Here is a 24,792-nt window from a genome sequence, read left to right as displayed (position 1 = left end):
ATAGGCTCCAGCCCCCCGGCGACCCTGTTCAGCATAAGTGGGTTAAGATAATGGATGGATGGACAGATGGATGTTTTGTTTGTTTTGCCAGACTGGTCAATGCTGACAGGAAGTTGTCAGTAACACAAATAACCACACATTACAACACTGGTATGCAGAAGAGCATCTCTGAACACACAACGCGTCAAACCTTTAAGTGGATAGGCTACAGGAGAAAAAAATATGTCTTATAAATACGTGATAAAGTGCTCAGTGAGTGTACTTGCAAAAAAATGATCCGTGTATTTCCGATTGCGGCCTATCTGCGGGTTCGAAAACACGCGTGCAGTGTTGGCTTTCCATTGTTCGTGTCCATCCGGATAGGGAATTGTGAAAATGGTATCACAAATGTCTTTTGGAATATCTGAAATATTGATGAAAAATGGTATCGCTCCATACTAATTTAGACAATGGGAAAACATTGCAGAGATAAAGGACACGTCTCCTGTGGGACATCCATGCATGACCTACGCTACGGGACGATATTACACATACTGTGGAGACCAGCACTTTGTAAATTTCTACCGTCAAAACAACAAAAAAAGGCTTAAGATCCCCATTCTGATACTTATTGCGGTTTATTTTCCAGTAGTCTGAATGTCTGTAACAAATGTAAACTTTCACTTTCTTAATTTATACAGTCATTTCGATGCATGCCTATACAGAAACAAAGCAATCAGGATTACCCAAATCAGGATACCACATTATTAATTGTAGCAGTAACAGTAGCTAATAAAATAAAGAAGAAAAAAATAGGCTTAACAAGAACTAATGACAAAAAATTGATTAAAACAAGCTCAGGAAAAGTTGTGATTTGAAAATTGTCGACAAAAAGAAATACGACAAATTGTGGATAATAGCCTTAACAGCAATATTGCCGACATAGTCTAGAGAGATTAGCCTACAAACCGTCTATGTTTCTTAATATTAAATATTTTGACGATAGGAAGACAAAACCATTGCAGGAACGTCGCATTAAGGCTCGGCTATATTTAACCTGTGGATCCACTTCTACGAACAAAAAAAGGTTCTCCTTTTTTGTTCCGCGTGAAGTTAACATTTCTTGTTGTTCAATTATGACTAAACTAAGCGGTTTAGCTAGATTAAAACATGACACTAAAGTCCCAATAGGCCATTTGGGACCGGAAAGGTTGAATTCGCAACCCGTTTGAGGAAGAAAAAGAAGAAGAAGAAAAAAAAGGACGCCTGCTGCACAATCACATCAGTTTCGAACGCTGACGGGTAACTCTCAGTTGCCTAGAGGAATAGGCTATGATGGAGTTATGGAAATGTTATCTTCTGTTTGTGTTCTCAAGCTGCACGGTCCTCACAGGTAAGGAACGCTTGTTTGACAGTAGGCTACAGTTAAAAGCATTGCAATTTTATAAAATAATGTTGATTTGTGTTTGACTTTGTGGTGTTGTGGTTAATCCAGTAGGCTACCTAATGTGTTTGTAATTATAAGCAGTAGTAGCCGTAGTAGTAGCAGTTGTATTGCTATTTTTATTATTTTGCAAGGGAGGTTTTAAAAGACAAATTTCTTGACCTATATTTCTGCTCAGCACATTCTAATAAGAGCTAAAATGAATAATACAACAAAAACAAATAATACAAATAATACTAGCCTACTCAATGGTAGTAATATCAGCACAGAACAGTAATATAGTAATAGCAGTTGATCAAATTAATTCAATGATTAATTCATATTAGGCCACTCTTTCTTAACCGTCTCTCTCTTCCTCCATTCCATTTCAGTGGTTGAGAGTCAGGCTGTCAGTGTTGATCCGCAGGTTACTGCCTACTTGGGAGGTGAAGTCACGCTGCGCTGTCAGTTCAGTCGGGGAGACACAGCTGCCAAAGTCGTACAGGTTATTTGGGAAAAGCAGCAAGTTCATTTTGCAGTGTTTCATCCAGATCTTGGTAAGAGTTACGGCGAATCCCCTTTGAAAGGACGAGTCAGTTTCACCAGCAGCTCTGTGAATGATGCCTCCATCAAGATCACTAATGTTAATGAGACAGACGAGGGAACGTATGTCTGTCAATACACCACTTACCCTGGAGGAACCATTGAAGGCACCACCACAGTCACTGTGCAAGGTAAGGGAGTAACATTTCATGGTTATTGTTCAAGATTTTCTTTCACGTTCCATCGCTATCCCTCACTTTTCAAACTGGAAGCAGTATAATGTCGTTTGAGTCCATTCAAGTGTAACAGGACCACCAACTTACAGCATTCCATAAGTATACCTTCTGACGGAATTCAGTGAGCAAATTATTTCTTACATTAGTGGTCTCATGATTATGCATATGCAGATTCTGTAGACCTGCTACAGGCTGTTCCAGTGGCCTGTTACAATAATGTTATGCATGTCCATTATAGTTGTAACCAAATAAGTAATATTCTAATGGCCGCTGATGAATATCCACACAGCCCCAGCAGAGCAGCAGAACAATGCAGCAATACTTTCGGTTGGAACTGCCCTGCTGCTCATAGTCCTCATACCAGCGGCAGTATACTTCATTGTGATGAAGTGCAGGCAGAGGTGAGTGTCATAAAGAGAACCAACACAGCCTGTAGCTTAGTGGTTAAGGCGCATGACTGGGACCCGCAAGGTCGGTGGTTCAATCCCCGGTGTAGCCACAATAAGATCCGCACAGCCGTTGGGCCCTTAAGGGGAGGATTGTCTCAGAAATGCCATTACCGTAATGTAATGTAATCAGAAACACGCTCTTGAGTATGCTGCTGTAATTCTACATTGAAACAAAGCATGCAGAAAATAATGTCAAGGTAATCATGAAGAGGGAAACAAACTTTGTTAAGTCATATACGTTCTTGAGAGTAAAAGCTACATCAATTGTTCATGATATAAATTGGCATTAAAATGTTATAGAGCTCAATCATTCCCCAGGTATTTGGTAGTACAGTAAATCCTCAAATTGTGTCCGGGATTCTATTTGAAGTTGCCAATGAAAAATCGTTGCCCTACACCATGGGTCTCCAACACGTTGCTCTCATGCTCCCAGTCGCTTGCCGCCCCCTTCTGAGTAGCTTGCCAAAGGCTGAAGCAGTATACATTTAAACACAATTGTTGCCGCGAGGCATTCCAGCCTACGAATTTAATAAAAAAGTAAATCAGGCAACATTCTAAATTAATTCAATTTAGGCTACTTGGCTACGCAATAACGTTTCCATATATTTACAGCACAGCGCACGTTCAATGAATGAATGAAAGCGGCTGCCTTCGCTCGCAATAAACAAACGGGTGGAAATCCCGACACTCTTTCAACTACATAAAACTTAACAGTGAACCAGCAAATACCCCCCAGATTTCAGTGCCCATCAGTCCCAACATTTAGCAATAGAATCAAACAGTCCAAAAGTAAATTAAATCCCAAACCAAAGCGAAAATCTTTTGATATCCTACCGGTATGCTGCTCCAAACGAATGTCTTTTGACACGGCATACAGCGATAAGTAACCACACCTTTCTTTCATTAAACGATCCTTTTTACAGCATTTAAGCAAAGCAAGCTGTGAGCCAATAACCTTGGAGTGGCAGTTAGAGTGCTAGAATGTTGACCTTTAATTTAACATCAGTTTCTATATAATACTGCAAAGACAGCATACACTACACTGTTTTTCAGTTTGCTGTGTTCCTCTGCCAAGTTATATTTGTAAAACTGAAACTGAATCTTATTGAGTTAAATCTAGCTCCAAAACAACATATTTATTGAAAGAGCTATGAATTTTTATGCTAGGACTGCTGTCCCACTCATGTACATGCATTCTCTGAAACAAAGCAGCACGCTATGATATACACTCACCCAGCACTTTATTAGGAACTTTAAAAAAAAATTATACCTACATATTCATGCAATTATCTAATCAGCCAATTTTGTGGCAGCAGTGCAATGCATACAATCATGTAGATACAAGTCAGGCACTTCAGTTAATGTTCACATCAACCATCAGAATGGGGAAAGATTTGATATAAGTGACTTTGACCGTGGAATGATTGTTGGTGGCAGACAGGGTGGTTTGAGTATCTCAGAAACTGTTGATCTCCTGGGATTTTCGCACACTCTAGTCTCTAGAGTTAGCAAAGAATGGTGCAAAAATGTATAAAGTGCTCAGTGGGTGCATTTTATATAAAAATTAGACACTGCACATTCTATATTGTATTGCCAGCCTCCAGTAGGAATGACTCCCCACAGTGGTCAGAACAGCAGAATCATTGGCCATCTTCCCACTGCCCTCCCATCACCACCCCATGGCACTCACATCATTTAAATTAACTGAGATTACCGTTTTAGGTTTTATATAATATCTTTATTTTTTTTTCTTGCTTTGCACTTCATAGCGATGGTTGTCCAGCCTTGTAGCATGATCTACTGCAGCAGCATTGGGATGGTCTACACATGTCAGCTTTCCTATCATGTTTGGGCCAGGGTCAATTTGACCCCACTCAGTGTTTGACATCTCTTAAAAACCACTTAACCCTTTTTCATATTGATACTGTATGATTTTTTTGTATGATGGTTAAGAGCAAGCACAAAGAATGATTTGATTTATCTATAAGCAGAAGTATATGGTGTGAAAAAGTGTTTGCCCCCTTCCTGATTTCTTATTTTTTTGCATGTTTGTCACACTTAAATGTTTCAGATCATCAAACAAATTTAAATATTAGTCAAAGACAACACAAGTAAACACAAAATGCAGTTTTTAAATGAAGGTTTTTATTATTAAGGGAGAAAAAAAATCCAAACCTACATGGCCCTGTGTGAAAAAGTGATTGCCCCCTAAACCTAATAACTGGTTGGGCCACCCTTAGCAGCAACAACTGCAATCAAGCGTTTGCGATAACTTGCAATGAGTCTCTTACAGCGCTGTGGAGGAATTTTGGCCCACTCATCTTTGCAGAATTGTTGTAATTCAGCCATATTGGAGGGTTTTTGAGCATGAACCGCCTTTTTAAGGTCATGCCACAGCATCTCAATCGGATTCAGGTCAGGACTTTGACTAGGCCACTCCAAAGTCTTCATTTTGTTTTTCTTCAGCCATTCAGAGGTGGACTTGCTGGTGTGTTTTGGATCATTGTCCTGCTGCAGAATCCAAGTTCGTAATGGGACACACACCTTCCAAAAAGTTCAACTTTTGTCCACAGAGTATTTTCCCAAAAGTCTTGGGGAATATCAAGATGTTTTCTGGCAAAATTGAGACGAGCCTTAATGTTCTTTTTGCTCAGCAGTGGTTTTCGTCTTGGAACTCTGCCATGCAGGCCATTTTTGCCCAGTCTCTTTCTTATGGTGGAGTCATGAACACTGACCTTAACTGAGGCAAGTGAGGCCTGCAGTTCTTTGGATGTTGTTGTGGGGTCTGTTGTGACCTCTTGGATGAGTCGTCGCTGCGCTCTTGGGGTAATTTTGGTCGGCCGGCCACTCCTGGGAAGGTTCACCACTGTTCCATGTTTTCGCCATTTGTGGATAATGGCTCTCACTGTGGTTCGCTGGAGTCCCAAAGCTTTAGAAAAGGCTTTATAATCTTTTCCAGACTGATAGATCTCAATTACTTTCTTTCTCATTTGTTCCTGAATTTCTTTAGATCTCGGCATGATGTCTAGCTTTTGAGGATCATTTGGTCTACTTCACTTTGTCAGGCAGGTCCTATTTAAGTGATTTCTTGATTTAGAACAGGTGTGGCAGTAATCAGGCCTGGGTGTGGCTAGAGAAATTGAACTCAGGTTTGATAAACCACAGTTAAGTTATGTTTTAACAGGGGGGGCAATCACTTTTTCACACAGGGCCATGTAGGTTTGGATTTTTTTTCTCCCTTAATAATAAAAACCTTCATTTAAAAACTACATTTTGTGTTTACTTGTGTTGTCTTTGACTAATATTTAAATTTGTTTGATGATCTGAAGCATTTAAGTGTGACAAACATACCAAAAAATAAGAAATCAGGAAGGGGGCAAACACTTTTTCACACCACTGTATATAGTACTGTCTTAGGCACCTGTATAACACTCTGTACAGATAAGATTCTTTCAAAAATAATTCATAAATAAACATACTATACATTTTACATTACATTTTAGTGATTTGGCAGAATAGTTAAAAACTGAATGAAATCAATATTTTGTGGCCACCCTTCAGCATTAAAACTGCATCACTTCTCTATGATAGCCAACGCTTTCCTGCAGTTCTATAAGACAATCAGCAGGAAGATTGTTCCAATCATGTTGGAGAACTTTCTACAGTTCTTCTGCAGACTTTGGTTGGCCCCTTGCTTCTGACCTCAGACAGCCTTGATCAAGTTTTTATGTAAAAATTGCTTACAGTAATATGTTACTTTTTTAATTAAATACAAAAATTTAAACTTTTGGAAAATGAATATTTGGAAATCTCAAATGTGTTCTTTTATACTAACACACACTAAAAACAAACATAAATGTAATAAGGGTGCCTAAGACTTCTGCACAGTACTGGATATAAAATAGCACACTGCTTATCATGAGGGCAACAAAAGCAGAGCATTTAAAGATGTGAAGCAGAATGTTGTTTTCACGCCGAATTTCACAACTTCTGTAAGCGAGGCGAGTCTGCCAGGGTATGTAACGAAATTTGGCTGCAAACATGACACGGTAGGTGTGACATGGTGTGAGGTGCAGTGCAGGAACCTGACTGATCTGCAACGTTTCCCCAGATACCAAGCTCCGACATGCAGCAGCAGCAGCAGAGGGGACCGTAAGTGCCTGACCTGGCTTCTTCTTGTTCCTGCCACATAAACTCAACCCCCCCCCCGCCCCCCGTTTCCAGTCAGCCAATTCTGTTCTGAGATGTTTCTCTCAGCATGTGCACAGCACAGCACTGTTTTGTGGCTACGCTCTGTGTTTCTGCAGTACCCACCAAGGTGAATACATATACTGTACCTTACAATGAACATTTTGCCTAGAAATGTATGTTCACTTGAATTATGGGCACTAATAATACATTACATCGGTTCTGTATTTCAGATGCACAGGCTGTTGTGTATGAAAATACCAAAGAGTTGGGTGGACCCGTTGTGTATGAAAACCTGGCTGAGGTGAGAGACTGTGGAGTCAGAGTTTATTGAGCTGGAGTTGCTCCCTTCCCACAGCACACTGTGCGGACATTTTGTGTCCTGTCTGTCTCTGATGGCTCATTATGCAACAGGTATAAGGCGGCCTGTAGTGTTAGTAGTGTAGTGTAGTGGTTAAGGTAAAGGACTGGGACACGCAAGGTTGGTGGTTCTAATACCAGTGTAGCCACAATAAGATCCGCACAGCCGTTGGGCCCTTGAGCAAGGCCCTTAACCCTGCATTGCTCTAGGGGTGGATTGTCCCCTGCTAAGTCTAATCAACTGTACATCACTCTGGATAAGAGCATCTGCCAAATGGCAATAATGTAATGTAATGTAATGTAATGTAAAGGTGCACAGCTGCGAAACATTTCTGCACTCACACATAGTGAATGTCTTGTCCTCTCAGCACAACTTGGTATATTTGACTTGAAGATTTGTAATTACACTGTACAGTTCCTTTCTGGTCACTATCACATTTTGGGCAGAAATGTTCTCATTGTTCCTTTGCTGTTGTGTTCTAGGACTCAATTGATCCCAGGTCTGTAGCTTCAGAAAACAGAGATGGTAAGACCCTGTTCATCTTGGACCATGCTAAGACTTGTAATTGTAAGATTGAAAATGGCATTTTCTGGCTACTGTAGCATAATTTTTGTCCTTCTTGCTTCTAGATTATCAGGAATTGCAATTCAAAGACAGTGCTACCTACTGCACCATGAAGAGGTTGGCTTAAAAATATCTTGTTATAAGTATTCATTGTTGTCCAAAGTTTGTGATATACTATTTTAACTGTACATTTAATTCTGTTGTTGCGCATAAGTCATGGTGAAACTCACACAACCTCTTTTCTCCCTTCCTGTTTCTCTCTCTCTCTTTCAGTCATTGAAGAATGGCAGGGCAGACCTGTGTAGGGCTTGGTATCATTTGGATTTCAGCAATTCCGGTTCCGGTTCTGCTTATCTGTTCTGATTCTTAATGGTTCCAGGGTTCCGATTCCAATATGGTTAAGTAAATAGTGCCACTCTTAAAATCTGATTGGCCACCCCAGTGCCACCCCGCACATAGTCCATCTGCATTTACCAAGACACCGTTTTTACCAAGACACGTCTTTCCCGTTTTGCTGTATCAAAAGTGCACCTGTCAGGAGCAGCAATCTGATTTGCGCGTTATTGTCTGTTTTATCAGTCAATCGGTTTATAATTGTCTCATGATAAAAATATATGTCATGTATGATATACTATTTAATTCAGATTAGTCATAATTGGTGCACCTTTGGGGCTCTTCAGTGGGCTGTGTGCTAAAATAGCCAGTGTGACAGGCATTTGTCATCGTTAAATGTCATCCTGCACATTGCCTTATCGGTAGCCTATAGCCTCTTCATTTATGTTTAGATTTAGTAGACTAGTAATGAATAGTGTTTTGTTGTTTTTCACACGTGAAACAATAAAAAATATATACATGAATAACCCCCAAAATGTTTTGTGTGCGCAAAACCAGGAGTCATGGTTGCCACCCCCAGGCAACCCTTGGACCCCCCTTGGCCACCTGAGTAAAGAAAAAACTAGAACCGCCCCTGTACATACAATAACAATAAATAAACTTAACTATTTCCACAAAGTGAATTCAAGAAATATCCACAAAAGTAAAAAAATAAATAAAACTGAGATGGTTAAACATAGAGAACAAAAATAAATTGAATTCCTGAAATCTATAATCATTAAGACCAAGAAGCTGCAGCCAGTCCTGTAGCCAAGCCCAGAAAACAATGGGTGTATCGGTGGGAATTCCAAAATGAGTTTTCATACTGAACAGTTTGCCCTGCGTGCATTTTATTTCTGAGGTATAACTCGCGATTCCGCTGGCACGGATGGTGCAGTGGGTAGCACTGCCGCCTCACAGCAAGGAGGTCCTGGGTTCGAATCCCCGTCGGCCGGGGCCTCTCTGTGTGGAGTTTGCATGTTCTCCCCGTGTCTGTGTGGGTTTCCTCCGGGTACTCCAGTTTCCTCCCACAGTCCAAAGACATGCAGTTTAGGCTGATTGGAGAGTGTAAATTGCCCGTATTCGTGCCTTTCGCCAAATGTATGCTGGGATAGGCTCCAGCCCCCTGCGACCCTGTTCAGGATAAGCGGGTTAGGATAATGAATTAATGAACTCGCGATACCCTGATTATTAACAAGATTAATGCTGTCATTTGTTGAAATAGACACATTTTTATTTTCAAGGATGTTCAACATGTCAAACCACACATTTCCCATTGCAAGTAAGATACACTACAGTACAGTATAGCAGCCAACCTTCCTTCTCAAGGTATACCAGGTCTTTGGTCTTCTAAATGAAGTGCTTACCTTGGCCCATTAACATACATTGTGACTACAGTATCTGCATAATGGCTGTAGTTCCTGTTACCTTGGTTCTGTCTGTGTATATCTCTTCTTGGGTCAAAGTCCTGTTTGTACATAATCCTGCAGTCCAAATTCTGAACAAAAAGGGGGAAAAAACAAGACCGCATCAGGAACATCTTGTACATTTTTATGCTTTCAAACATTTGGCTCTCTACCTGCATATTGATGCCCTCGTTAATTATCAAGATTTTTAATCATAAAAAACAATTACATTTACATTTTAGGCATTTGGCTGATGCTGTTATCCAAAGCGACTTACAGTTAGTATACATAAAGCAATGGCCTACATTAATAAATCAGCAGCATCCCAAATAGCGATCTGTTGCTAATCTGTCATCCTTATGAGCACTTGTAGACCCATACCTACTCCTGCTACCCATACAATCGAGCTTACAAAGCCCCTGCTATCTTTTCACCCTGGACTCAGCAGTGAAATGCCCTACAACAGGCCCACACACTTACACTGGAGTGGCCCTCAGCATCACCGGATCTGTAAGAAATCCCAGAATAAGCAGGTTTTTGACTGTACACTCTCTACGCTCTTCTGGACAAAGGCCAGTCGGGCAAATGAGCTTGTCTCCCGCTCCGTCTTGCTGTTGGTGAAAGTATTGCTGGGTCCCCTCGCTTGCAATCTACACCCCATCTTTAAAAAAAAATCTCATTCCCGTGTGTAAAATCTCTGTATCCCATTTCTCCCTCCCGCTTTATTGATCATTGCGCCTAACCCTATTGGCCCGATTATGCTTAGCCCCATTACGCCACGCCCCATTCTTCCCCCCTTCATGTCCAATAAGGGTGGTCATCTCTAGGGATGTATGATATGGAAATTCTGGGCCAATTCTGACCATGTTGACCAGTTCAGATGTCAAGGCATTAGAGCAAAAAAACGAACTGCAACCAAGTTTCCACATTCACCAGAGTAGAAGTAGATCAGTAGAGATGTCAACTTCGGAATAAAAAATCAAACAAAATATAGCAACATTTTTCAGCTTGCTAAGATGACTTTATTACAACACAGAGAGCATGAGTCAAGAGAGCTATTGAGGCTCTGTGTAGCTTTGCGTGTGAGTTTGGCTGGTAAGAATAATGAATTTAAAACAAAGAAGAAGAGAATAAGACTATGATTACTTCCTGAATTTTCTGTTCTCATTTCATTTTAAGCATCGACAGTGTTTGAAATGCATGGCCTCTCTGGTGCATACATGGTGCATTGTCATTATCAGGCGTACTCTTAACATCGTGCTGTTACTGTTTGTTTGAAGCCGTTACTGACTAATACCAACATAACCCTGACAGCATCGCACATGCCGAGGCAGTTGTACTCTCTCCAGATCTCGCTCTGATTCATGTGCTTTTTTCTCACTGCAGGTCTGGGAACAACTGAAGAGCGCAAAGTTACAGCTTCAACTTTTTTTCTTCTTTTGTATATAAATGCTAAAGAGTAATAAAAAATGAAAAAAAAATGAACGATGCCCAAATGATGCATGATTTACTGCTTCTCTGACATCTCTGTGTTATCTGAGCAAAACTCCAGGATCACACATTTTTAGATTATGTAAAACTTGTGTGCAATGGCATTAAGCCAGTCAAGAAAGCACAAGACCCTAATCAAGTTCTATGAAAGCAGTGCAGTATTTGCATGAATGTCATAAGTCAGTGACCAGGATGGGGTCAGAGGGAGGGCAGCCAGGTTTTTAGCATGTTGCTTTCCAGCATATAGTTTTGAATGATCTAATATTGCAGTCTCATTATTATTGTTATTATTATTAATCTCAGCAGAGGGTTTTGTGCTGGTTGCTCATAACAGTAAATATACACCCTGAATTTAGCATGCTAGCAGATCAGCAAAAGCCTGGCTTAGCAACATCTGAATTAAACCAATAATATGCAAGCTGTGGAAAATAGGCACACTGTAATCTCCATCCATATAATTAGCCTGGCTATAATAAAATTTGGACTGGGTTAATTTTAAACTGAGCCGTCCTGTCCAAGAGGGTAAGCTCTTGCTGGCAAGCTGTGGGACTTGTTATGCAAGCCATGCCTTCTCCTGCCAAGGAGGGGATGATTATCTTGTGCTGAATGACCTAATAAATATCTTGGGCATCCTCCCGTGCATATAGAAACAGTATGGGACTAATTAAAATATACGCTAAAACTAATAATATAAAAAACCACAGAAAGTGAACTATCACTGTAAAAGAATGTCATGCATACAATTATCTGGACATAATTGGATAATAACAGCTGATTATTAATGTTATCAAACATGCAATCATCAAGTTATTAAGTCATTTATATCACATTTCTTCCCCATTCTGATGTTTGGTCTCAACAACAACTAAACTTGTCCTTGTCTGTATGCTTTTATGCATAGAGTTGCTGCCACGTGATTGGCTGATCGGATATTTGATATTAGCTAGCTGGCGTACATGTCTACCTAATAAAGTGGTCATGGAGTGTATATAACTTATATAACCAAACCTATATCAATACAAACAGTTGTATTTGCACTGAAGTGAAGCACATGCAGTTTCAACAGTATAAAAACTTCAAATGTGTTCATGACTAATATGATAATAGTCATCAACCACGGGAAAATATGTTGCAGCATATTTTTTGAAGAACACGTGGTGCCATATATTGTGACACACACTTCCTCTCTCTGCCAAGCTGAATAAACTGCATTACAATAGAAGAAAAGACAAAAGAACGAGGCATCAAATAATTCATAAGTGCCCTTTCAACTTCCACTTGGAAGAGGAAACCATTATGTCTGTTCCTTTGTTTCAAGTCCATATTTAGACTAACCTGATCTGTGACTGCATCAGCCTTCCCCTTAGCAACGGCGGATTCTTCATTGAGGTGTGACCAACTCCGTGCCCCAACCACTGTGGTTTATAAAGGATATTTAGACACGAGGAGCACCTGCCTGCTCTCACTGGAGATACATACAAATGCATACAAAAGAATGCAGGTTAATGGTGAAATCGGCTGATTCACTCAAGCATATGGGGAAGATACTGCGATTAAAGATGCAAATGTTTTGTTGAGGGGCGGCATGGATGGTGCAGCGGGTAGCACTGCCGCCTCACAGCAATCCCGGTCGACCTCTCTGTGCGGAGTTTGCATGTTCTCCCTGCGTTCGCGTGTGTTTCCTTCGGGTACTCCGGTTTCCTCCCAAAGACAGGGTAGGCTGATTGGTGAGTCTAAATTGCCTGTGGGTATGAGTGCGTGAGTGAATGGTGTGTGTGCCCTGCGATGGACTGGCGATCTGTCCAGGGTGTATTCCTGTCTTTCGCCCAATATATGCTGGGATAGGCTCCAGCCCCCCGGCGACCCTGTTCAGGATAAGTGGGTTAAGATAATGGATGGATGGACAGATGGATGTTTTGTTTGTTTTGCCAGACTGGTCAATGCTGACAGGAAGTTGACAGTAACACAAATAACCACACATTACAACACTGGTATGCAGAAGAGCATCTCTGAACACACAACGCGTCAAACCTTTAAGTGTATAGGCTACAGGAGAAAAAAATATGTCTTATAAATACGTGATAAAGTGCTCAGTGAGTGTACTTGTAAAAAAATGATCCGTGCATTTCCGATTGCGGCCTATCTGCGGGTTCGAAAACACGCTTGCAGTGTTGGCTTTCCTTTGTTCGTGTCCATCCGGATAGGGAATTGTGAAAATGGTATCACAAATGCCTTTTGGAATATCTGAAATATTGATTAAAAATGGTATCGCTCCATACTAATTAAGACAATGGGAAAACATTGCAGCGATACAGGACACGTCTCCTGTGGGACATCCATGCATAACCTACGCTACGGGACGATATTACACATACTGTGGAGACCAGCACTTTGTACATTCCTACCGTCAAAACAACAAAAAAAGGCTTAAGATCCCCATTCTGATACTTATTGCTGTTTGTCAAATTAATTTATACAGTCATTTCCATGCATGCCTATACAGAAACAAAGCAATCAGGATACCACATTATTAATTGTAGCAGTAACAGTAGCTAATAAAATAAAGAAGAAAAAAATAGGCTTAACAAGAACTAATGACAAAAAATTGATTAAAACAAGCTCAGGAAAAGTTGTGATTTGAAAATTGTCGACAAAAAGAAATACGACAAATTGTGGATAATAGCCTTAACAGCAATATTGCCGACATAGTCTAGAGAGATTAGCCTACAAACCGTCTATGTTTCTTAATATTAAATATTTTGACGATAGGAAGACAAAACCATTGCAGGAACGTCGCATTAAGGCTCGGCTATATTTAACCTGTGGATCCACTTCTACGAACAAAAAAAGGTTCTCCTTTTTTGTTCCGCGTGAAGTTAACATTTATTGTTGTTCAATTATGACTAAACTAAGCGGTTTAGCTAGATTACAACATGACACTAAAGTCCCAATAGGCCATTTGGGACCGGAAAGGTTGAATTCGCAACCCGTTTGAGGAAGAAAAAAAAGAAGAAGAAAAAAGTGTGCCTGCTGCACAATCACATCAGTTTCGAACGCTGACGGGTAACTCTCGGTTGCCTAGAGGAATAGGCTATGATGGAGTTATGGAAATGTTATCTTCTGTTTGTGTTCTCAAGCTGCACGGTCCTCACAGGTAAGGAACGCTTGTTTGACAGTAGGCTACAGTTAAAAGCATTGCAATTTTATAAAATAATGTTGATTTGTGTTTGACTTTGTGGTGTTGTGGTTAATCCAGTAGGCTACCTAATGTGTTTGTAATTATAAGCAGTAGTAGCCGTAGTAGTAGCAGTTGTATTGTTATTTTTATTATTTTGCAAGGGAGGTTTTAAAAGACAAATTGCTTGACCTATATTTCTGTTCAGCACATTCTAATAAGAGCTAAAATGTACAATCATGCCAAAGAAATTGGCTATTTTGCTTTTATGTTCGCTGTTACCTGGGCACATAAAATTAAACAAATAATACTAGCCTACTCGATGGGAGTAATATCAGCACAGAACAGTAATACAGTAATAGCAGTTGATCAAAATCATTCAGTGATTAATTCATATTAGGCCTACTTGCCACTCTTTCTTAACCGTCTCTCTCTTCCTCCATTCCATTTCAGTGGTTGAGAGTCAGGCTGTCGGTGTTGATCCGCAGGTTACTGCCTACTTGGGAGGTGAAGTCACGCTGCGCTGTCAGTTCAGTCGGGGAGACACAGCTGCCAAAGTCGTACAGGTTATTTGGGAAAAGCAGCGAGTTCATTTTGCAGTGTTTCATCCAGATCTTGGTAAGAGTTACGGCGAATCCCCTTTGAAAGGACGAGTCAGTTTCACCGGCAGCTCTGTGAATGATGCCTCCATCAGCATCACTAATGTTAATGAGACAGATGAGGGAACGTATGTCTGTAAATACATCACTTACCCTGGAGGAAACATTGAAGGCACCACCACAGTCACTGTGCGGGGTAAGGGAGTAACATTTCATGGTTATTGTTCAAGACTTTCTTTCACGTTCCATCGCTATCCCTCGCTTTTCAAACTGGAGGCAGTATAATGTCGTTTGAGTCCATTCAAGTGTAACAGGACCACCAACTTACAGAATTCCATAAGTATACCTTCTGACGGAATTCAGTGAGCAAATTATTTCTTACATTAGTGGTCTCATGATTATGCATATACAGATTCTGTAGACCTGCTACAGGCAGTTCCAGTGGCCTGTTACAATACTGTTATGCATTTCCATTATAGTTGTAACCAAATGAGTAATATTCTAATGGCCGCTGATGAATATCCACACAGCCCTGGCAGAGCAGCTCTGGAAGGGTGCAGCAGCAGTGGGCTCTGGGGTTGGAACTGCCCTGCTGCTCATAGTCCTCATATCAGCGGCAGTATACTTCATTGTGATGAAGCGCAGGCAGAGGTGAGTGGCATAAAGTGAACCAACACAGCCTGTAGCTTAGTGGTTAAGGTGGATAACTGGTACCCGCAAGGTCGGTGGTTCGATCCCCGGTGTAGCCACAATAAGATCCGCACAGCCGTTGGGCCCTTAAGGGGAGGATTGTCTCCTGCTTAGTCTAATCAACTGTACGTCTGCCAAATACCATTACTGTAATGTAATGTAATCAGAAACACGCTCTTGAGTATGCTGCTGTAATTCTACATTGAAACAAAGCCTGCCCTTTTCAAATATTGTGGGGTGAGCAGTCGTCTGGCAGTCGGAGGGTTGCTGGTTCAATCCTGCCCTGGGGGTGTCGTAGTGTCTCTGAGCAGGACACCTAACCCCCAAATGCTCCTGACACGCTAGTTGGTGCCTTGCATGGCAGCCAACCACCGTTGGTGTGTGAGTGTGAGAATGGGTGAACGAGAAGCAGCAATTGTACAGCATTTTGGATAAATATATAAATGCTATATAAATGCAGACATTTACCATTTAATGTGTTTTCCCTTCTCCAATGTTACAATCATTTTTTAAATTAATTAATTAATTTTTCATTATTAAATGTAATGTAAAAATAATTTAGTGACTGGAGGACTATCATACTAGATTAATGCAATGTTTTAGGAATAAAGAAATTAAATAATGTACGAATTTGCCACATTTGTTTTTAACTTTGCAGAATTGTTATCAAAATTTGGACTTTTATGTTTTCTGCAAAATATTTTTTTAGTGCTTCAGTTGAAAATAACTAATTTAAGATTTGCGAACAATTCATTTATCAAAAACGAAATGTAAACAAATGTATAATATTTTGTGGGCGGCACGGAAGCCACACAGCAAGGAGGTCCTGGGTTCGAATCCCCGTCGGCCGGGGCCTCTCTGTGTGGAGTTTGCATGTTCTCCCCGTGTCTGCGTGGGTTTCCTCCGGGTACTCCGGTTTCCTCCCACAGTCCAAAGACATGCAGGTTAGGCTGATTGGAGAGTCTAAATTGCCCGTAGGTATGAGTGTGTGAGTGAATGGTGTGTGTGCCCTGTGATGGATTGGTGACCTGTCCAGGGTGTATTCCTGCCTTTCGCCCAATGTATGCTGGGATAGGCTCCAGCCCCCCTGCAACCCTGTTCAGGATAAGCGGGTTAGGATTCATAATGAATGAATGAATTATATTTTGTATCTCTGAACAGCCAATTTTCTTATAACACTGCAGGACAGATTACCTAGGAGAATTGATGCAGTTTTAAAGGTGACAAAAAATATTGATTTATGGAATTATTTGCACATTACTGTATGGTATGCAGAAAATAATGTCAAGGTAATCATGAAGAGGGAAACAAACTTTGTTAAGTCATATACGTTCTTAAGAGTAAAAGCTACATCAATTGTTCATGATATGAATTGGCATTAAAATGTTATAGAGCTCGATCATTCCCCAGGTATTTGGTAGTATTATGTATTCTGATGTGTTTGTCATCGATGATTAAGAAGTTGAGTATTTTAGCATGCGTATACCTGAAAGAGGTTAGCATTAGAGTAACTGCTTCGTACCACGCTGAGTGTATGGTCATTTCGTTCTGCCTCAAGCATTCGGTGATGTCTTTTGGCACGGCATACAGCGATAAGTAACCACACCTTTCTTTCATTAAACGACATCGCTGGCCTTTTTACAGCATTTAAGCAAAGCAAGCTGTGAGCCAATAACCTTGGAGTGGCAGTTAGGGTCCTAGAATGTTGACCTTTAATTTAACATCAGTTTCTATATGATAGTGCAAAGACAGCATACACTACACTGTTTTTCTGTTTTCTGTGTTCCTCTGCCAAGTTATATTTGTAAGACTGAAACTGAATCTAGCTCCAAAACAACATATTTATTGAAAGAGCAATGAATTTCTATGCCAGGACTGCTATGATTGTTGGTGGCAGACAGGGTGGTTTGAGTATCTCAGAAACTGCTGATCTCCTGGGATTTTCGCACACTCTAGTCTCTAGAGTTAGCAAAGAATGGTGCAAAAATGTATAAAGTGCACAGTGAGTGCATTTTATATAAAAATTAGACACTGCACATTCTATATTGTATTGCCAGCCTCCAGTAGAAATGACTCCCCACAGTGGTCAGAACAGCAGAATCATTGGCCATCTTCCCACTGCCCTCCCATCACCACCCCATGGCACTCACATCATTTGAATTAATTACCATTTTATGTTTTATGTAATATCTTTATTTATTTCTTGCTTTGCACTTCATAGCGGTGGTTGTCCAGCCTTGTAGCATGATCTACTGTAGCAGCATTGGGATGGTCTACACATGTCAGCTCTCCTATCATGTTTGGGCCAGGGTCAATTTGACCCCACTCAGTGTTTGACATCTCTTAAAAACCACTTAACCCTTTTTCATACTGATACTGTATGATTGTTTTGTATGATGGTTAAGAGCAAGCACAACGAATGATTTGGTGCAGTTAATTTTTATGGGTTTTTCAATGTCCCGTTTTAGCAGGTTGGGACTATGTATATATGTATATGTGTGTGTGTGTGATTATGTAGTACTGCCTTAGGCACCTGTATAACACCCTGTGCAGATAAGATTCTTTCAAAAAATAATTCAATGAAAGGTCCTAAATAAACGTACTATACATTTTACATTACATTTTACACATTTGGCAGAATAGTTAAAAATTGAATCAAATCAATATTTTTTGTGGCCACCCTTCGGCGTTAAAACTGCATCACTTCTCTATGATAGCCAACACTGTACTGCAGTTCTATAAGACAATCAACAGGAAGGTTGTTCCAAGCATGTTGGAGAACTTGCCACAGTTCTTCTGCAGACTTTGGTTGACCCCTTGCTTCTGATCTCAGACAGCCTTGAAAAAGTTGTCAATTGCTTACAGTAATATGTTACTCTACAACAAAAGCAGAGCATTTAAAGATGTGAAGCAGAATGTTGTTTTCACGCCTAATTTCACAACTTCTGTAAGCGAGGCGAGTCTGCCAGGGTATGTAACGAAATTTGGCTGCAAACGTGACACAATAGGTGTGACATGGTGTGAGGTGCAGTGCAGAAACCTGACTGATCTGCAACCTTTCCCCAGATACCAAGCTCCGACATGCAGCAGCAGCAGCAGCAGAGGGGACCGTAAGTACCAGACCTTGCTTCTTCTTGTTCCTGCCACATAAACCCAACAACCCCCCCGCCCCCCGTTTCCAGTCAGCCGGTTAATATTTTGAGAAAATATGATGCGTTTTGTGTTTCAGAGGCAGCCCGGGTCGCTGGGGATGAAGATGAGGTAAAGTCCAGCAGTGCTTCAGTGACTGACATGTAGTGGTACATGGAAAAAAATCCTCATGCTGAAAGAGATATGAAGTATCTAGCCAATTAGAAATAAAGTGGCAGTGGAGGTACATTTCCAAATAGAAGGATCACATGTCCAAATTCCCAAATGTACCCTGGAAGTACAGTCATGTTCTCTTGTGGTACAAATGAGCACATGTTCAAGCAAAAAAAAAGGTACAAATGAATTATATATTGCTGGCTAGTGGTACAATTTTATGTACTATAGCAGGGATGGGCAAGAAGGGCAGTATCTGTTTCTGGATTTCAGACCAACTTGTGCTCTTAATTACTTAATTAGCCCAATCATTTACATGATCTGTCATGTACAGCCACATTCCGTGATATAAACAGCAGCTGATAAATGTTCTTGTCTTGTAGCATTTTATTGTGGTCTAAATTAAGAGTGAATCGGTCATGGTGCATAAGGCTAATTGGCTGACTGTGAGCCAGGGTAACTGGTGGCAGCAAAATCCTGAACACACACCGGCCCTCTAGGACTGGAGTTGCCCATCCCTGTAGTATAGGGTACCATCCCAGAGACAAGCAGACAGACCGAGAGCCAGTCAGAGAGCAGCAGGGCACAAAGTGTAAGGAAGATTGCCAAGGCCCAGACTGACCCTCAACAGATACTGGAGCGAAGGATTCCTTTGGGTGGGACCCAAAATCCCTGTCGGCCTACAGCCATTACAAGTATGATGATGCGTGCATGCAAAGTGCTGTGTGTGCTCTACAGCATGAGGATCAGAGCAGGACAGCTGATTCCCTTTACCGGGAGTGTTTATTTTGATTTTCACACTGATTTTATTTGGAGTGCCGGAGTGCTATGCGTCTTGCGGTGAAACAGATCTGTACATGCTTAGGAAGGTTTGGCAGCGGTGGCCGATTGCCTTCAGATGTGTAGAGGGCATTTGGGAATTTGACTTATGTTAAAGTTATTTTCATTTGCATGTCGGCGCTCGGTAACTGTTCTGGCACTGCTGCGAGCACTATCCCAAAGGCACTCTTCTGCTGGTATATATGAGCAGGGACATCTGTCCAAACAAATCTTCATTATGAGATATAATGAGGCTACAAACATGGGCTAAGCCCCTTGTGGCTGGAGATGTGTGACTGATTATGTAGAATATCAGCTTCATATTACAAGGAAACCTCAAAAAAAAACAGTACAAACTAAAAATGCAGAGAACTGCAAACCTTCCTGTTTCAAAATTGCTTCCTTTTTTATTTACATTTAAAAAAACTAAGGTGCTCGTTAACAAGCACAATGGAACAATGCACTATGGGATTCCTTCCTCTCTGAAAATCCCATTGTGCATTCGGGCAGTGTTCTGTCCCACGTATCAAAAGGGTTTGGTTTTTACAGTCTCTGATTTCAAATTCAACAAATTGAGTTCAATGCAAATACATGAATACTGGAGTCATAACGATATTATGGTTTGAAGGTGTTTGTTGCTGCAATTCCTCTCTTGACCATTAGATAAAAAACCGGAGCAGAACTCTCATTAAAGACGGAGAAACCTGCAATAATTTCCCGATTTGCCCCCCTTTTTTTTGCCTCTGTTAGGAGGTGCAGTACGCAGACATCCGTCGATGTTTGCCGGCCCAGCGTGGGCCTGTGCCCTTGCAGAGCAGCGGAGCGACGGAGTACACAGCGGTGAATTACAGCACTCACCCGGGCCCCCCGGAGCTCCACGCAGGGGGAGGAGAACCCACCTACGCCCAGGTCAGCAGGAGCTGACGCGCTGGCACAGAGACGGCCCGTCGGAGACGGCCGACGGGGTGCGGGTTGGGACCGGGTCCTTTTTTGGGGTTGGCTACGGTCGCTGTAAGGATTCCGGCCCTGCAGAATCGAGTAGAATGCCAGATTTCTGAAACGTGTGAGAAAGCATTCCGCATGTCACACCACAGCAGCATACATACAGCAATAATGTACGGCAATAGTGGATTTCATCCTCTTAGGCCTATAATTTTCCACATGCAAAGCACAAGCTGCCTGTTGGAAGGGTGACCTGAAGTATCTGTTCCATTTATATTTTACTGAAGACGGGCACGGGGTGTGTGCAGGTACACCTGCACCTGGTATCCGTACACTGTATTTCTGTAAGGTTTTGTGACAAAGAAGCTTGATTGCCCTATTTTTGTTATTTCAACGTACTGCGCATTTTGTGTTTTAATGGGAGCAATGACGGAAATGTACCCTTTAATTAATGACACGCAGAACGGAATGGCACTGAATGCACGAAACTGCTTTTTCTGCGCAATAAAGCATTTGAGTTTCCACAATCCTAACCAGTACCTTGGGTAATGATTGTCAGTTACAGCACTGTACAGCTATGTACACTCATTGAGCACTTTATTAGGAACACCCATACACGATTATCTAACCAGGCAATTGTGTGGCGGCAGTGCAATGCATAAAAGCATGTAAATATGAGTCAGGAGTTTCAGTTAATGTTCACATGAACCATCAGAATGTGGAAAAAATGTGATCTAAGTGATTTTGACCGTTGCATTAGTGTTGGTGCCAGACGGGCTGGTTTGAGTATTTCTGTAACTGTGGTATGCAGAAGAGCATCTCTGAACACACAACATGTCAAGCCACTAAGTGGATAGGCTGCAGCAGCAAAAGACTTAATACGTCTAAAAAATAAGTCCAATAAATACCTAATAAAGTGCTCACTGAGTATATGTATTCATGCCTGGACTGACCCAAAGTCCAGCTGAACAGCAACCCGCTGAACCCCACTCAGCCATTGAAGGACTCACACACTCACACACAGGCAGGTAAAAGCACACACTAAGATGCACACAGGTAAAGACCAGACATGCAAGTTTGAATATTTCTTTTTATTCAAAACGCATTTGTGCGTCTATAGGTTTAACATCAGAGGGTCACTATGAAGAGCATGTGATCGTCACCTCACCAACCCCTGCCAATCCCACCCCCCCATCCCAAGCCAGGTGTTGATACCCTTCTACTGACCCCTGCGCTTCAATATTAATAAGAATCATAATAATAATAATAATAATCATTGTTTTAATAATCCATGTAGCACTAATATAGAAATATGAAAAAAAGAACAATAAAAAAAAGTCTAAACAAAAAAAACGCTTTTGTTTTTTTTTTCGTCAAGGGGCATCCCCCACTAGTTCTGCCTTACCGTTCCCTCCATTCTTCCTCGCTAGCCCATAATTCAGGAGTGTCATGACGCTAGGTCTCCCTCCTGCTTCCCCCTGTCATGCCAGTGTCACAAAGAGCACCTCCACCCCCGCCCCGGTCCCTGAAGCAGAACTGAAACACCGACTGGATATGGGCTTTCTAGGGATGTGAATATTGTGTGTGTGTGTGTGTGTGTGTGTGTGTGCACATGGGTGCACCAGGAACATAAAGACCTTATAACGGCCGGTTGAAATCCTAGACAGGGCGCAGTTGTGTCCGCAGCACTGCATTAGCCTGCTACCTCTGGTCCTGGAGAGCTTTTAACTGATCCATTCACTGTAAACTCACCTCATCTGCTTTCATGGGTTTTGATTGGATGGTGATATTAAGGTGAAAAAAAAAACTCAGCAGACCGGTGCAGCTCTCTGGGACCAAAGCCACAGAACACATCTCATTGGCCGGTCCTTTAGAACACAGCTCCAGGAGTACAGCATGCTTAAAGATAACAGGTCTGATTCAGTCCTAGAGCTGGGAAAGAACGAATCCCAAAAGGGCAACTGGCCTTTCAGGGCAGAGTCGAGAGTCCCTGGAGTAGAGTATGATATAGCCCGCACATCAGAAGCGATTCAGAAGATTACACAAAGTTTCCGTTTTACTCCGAGAATGCAGAAAAAAAAAAAAAAGCTGATTCACTGTCATTTTAGTGAGATCGATAGCTTTCCTGACTCCATGTGTTCCCCGCCCCTCGGCCAAACTGAACTCAGACCAGGAGTCAGCAAATGGGCCCTTACGCTCCACAAAGTGTTTGCTTGCTGAGCAACGACCCAAGGTCAGCGTCACCAAGGAGATTAGAAAGAGCAATTTGTGATTGTGCCTGGAAGCTTGCCTGCAAATTGGGGAAAGTTATTCTGTGTGATAGTCCGCCACATTTCAAAAAGTACTATTATTATCTCAAATGCTTATCATTCCATGGAAAAGTACATTGTAGCCAAAAAAAAAAAAACAGTTTTAGTTCTGCTTTTTAGTGGGGTTTTTTTGTGAAACATTTGGTTCTATAAAATAGTCTCGAAACTTCCAGGTGCCTCGGTGAACCCTCACCCCTCCCCACCGTAACGAATCGCACCCAGCCATTCAGGTGGACCGTTCTGTAAACAGTTCATGCGTAATATGGCGCCGGCTGTGTTTAGACAGCATAATATCGGCGACAGTAAAGATGGTGGCCTGACTGAAGCCTCTGGCTGCAGCGCAGCTCCTAACGGTCGGAGCCCAGGCGGGAGGCAGCGGAGTGAAGACCTAATTAAGGCCGCGGCCCAATAGGAACATCTCTCACTCAGATAGCGTTGCCTCGGACTGACGTTTTATTTCTATAGGCTCTCGATTGCCGATGTGGGTCAGCCAAGCGAGGTCTTCCGCAACGATCAGATTAAGGCGCTGTGACAGCGGCACGTCACGTGACCTCGTGCCTAATTGTACGATGCAATTTAGAGAAAAAAAAGAGAAAAAAAGGGTAAATTCATTTTGAGCAAATGTGAAAAAATATGCACATCGCATTTGTTATTATTATTATTATTTTTTTTTCCAGATTTTTTTCCAATTTGGTAGCACATCGCATTTATAATGATATAATAAGCACAGTAATGAGGGTGCACCGTCTGAGCGCCTGATAGACTGTTTAAAGGTTTTGTGTGTTTTTTATTTTATTTGGTAGCCTTAGACTCTGCTCTGCTCTGGTCCCCAAGCTGGGGTATGAGGAACAGTCTGCACTCCTGTAGTGGCTCTTCCAGGACAGACCAGTGAGCTGCCTCTCGCACACACTCTCCCACTTCTGCATCGCACATTCACCTATCCGAAGAGTGCTCGCGTGCACTCACACACACACCCAGACTGAAAAAGAAAAAACCTGCACGGTATTCAAATATGCCAGCCCTTCGCTGACGAATCGTGTTTGGCAGCCCTGTGTAGATTACTCTCGACTATGCTTGCGGTAGTGTTGCATGTCTGCGTGTGTCTGGCGAAGCCAGTGCAAACTTGATTGGTTGGCGATTGTCGCAGATTGTCGTGTGGTTTTTAGGGAAGCTGTCCCCTCTTTCTCTCTCTCTCTCTACGCCCTGCCTCTGATCAGCCTGCGGTCCATGTCATGTGTGGTCCTGTAATTCCCACCGAGAACAGCAGTTAAACGGGGGAAATCAAGAAAGAACGAAAGGAAGAAAGAACAAAAGAAAGACAGAAAGAAAGACAAGGAAAAAAAATTCCAGTTGTTTTTTTTTTTTTCTCTTTTGTTTCCTGTTTTTGATGTCACACACGTTTTTGAGTCCATTGGCTCTTTTAAGGTCCTTCTGGAATTTTGTGTGCTCCCAGTCCCTATGCTCCTGAGGAGGAGGTCTCTATGGTCCAGTGCTGGTCCTCTTCTTGCAGTGGTAGGTGAGAGAAAGAGTCTCTATGGTCATTTGAGGTGGAGGAGGAGCTAGGATCACATTGAACGATGAAGGAGAGAGCGGACCGGACAGACTACCTCCCCTGGACAGTTCCAGCCATTCATCTCATTTCCTCTGGGTATAGCGTACTGCATGACATCAGGAGGGTACAGGCCCCCGCAGAGACAGCAGCGGGGCAGCGAAACCAACCGCAAAATGGCCGCTCTAGGCTGTGAAACCAAACCAGCTTCGTCATCCTGCCGAAGACCGCGGAGCTGTTCCCTCAATGACAGAGCACGGCTGACCTCCAGGACAGGGAGGTGTGGAGAGCTGCGGGGAGCTGGAGTTCGGCCAAACGGGGAGCAGCTCCTCTCCCTCTCCATCTCCGCCTCTCTGACACACTCTGTCTCTCTCTGTCTCCTTCCTGCATGAGT

At 42.0% G+C, this 24,792-nt stretch overlaps 1 protein-coding gene across 1 annotated transcript; it reads left to right on the top strand.

The window, feature by feature from the left end:
• The first annotated feature begins 955 nt into the window (after positions 1-955).
• Positions 956-21,067, top strand: LOC133139929 (T-cell immunoreceptor with Ig and ITIM domains-like). Its single transcript, XM_061259422.1, has 6 exons — positions 956-1,372; positions 1,795-2,136; positions 15,317-15,437; positions 18,543-18,586; positions 18,706-18,737; positions 20,349-21,067. The coding sequence occupies exons 1-6, from the start codon at positions 1,312-1,314 to the stop codon at positions 20,520-20,522; spliced, it is 774 nt and encodes a 257-aa protein (XP_061115406.1). The 5' UTR covers positions 956-1,311; the 3' UTR covers positions 20,523-21,067.
• The last annotated feature ends 3,725 nt before the right edge of the window (positions 21,068-24,792 follow it).

The sequence above is a fragment of the Conger conger genome, chromosome 1 (assembly GCF_963514075.1).
Source record: "Conger conger chromosome 1, fConCon1.1, whole genome shotgun sequence".
Classification (NCBI taxonomy): Eukaryota; Metazoa; Chordata; class Actinopteri; order Anguilliformes; family Congridae; genus Conger; species Conger conger.
The sequence above is the reverse complement of the archived record's forward strand: the minus strand, read 5'-3'. Positions and strand labels throughout refer to the sequence as shown.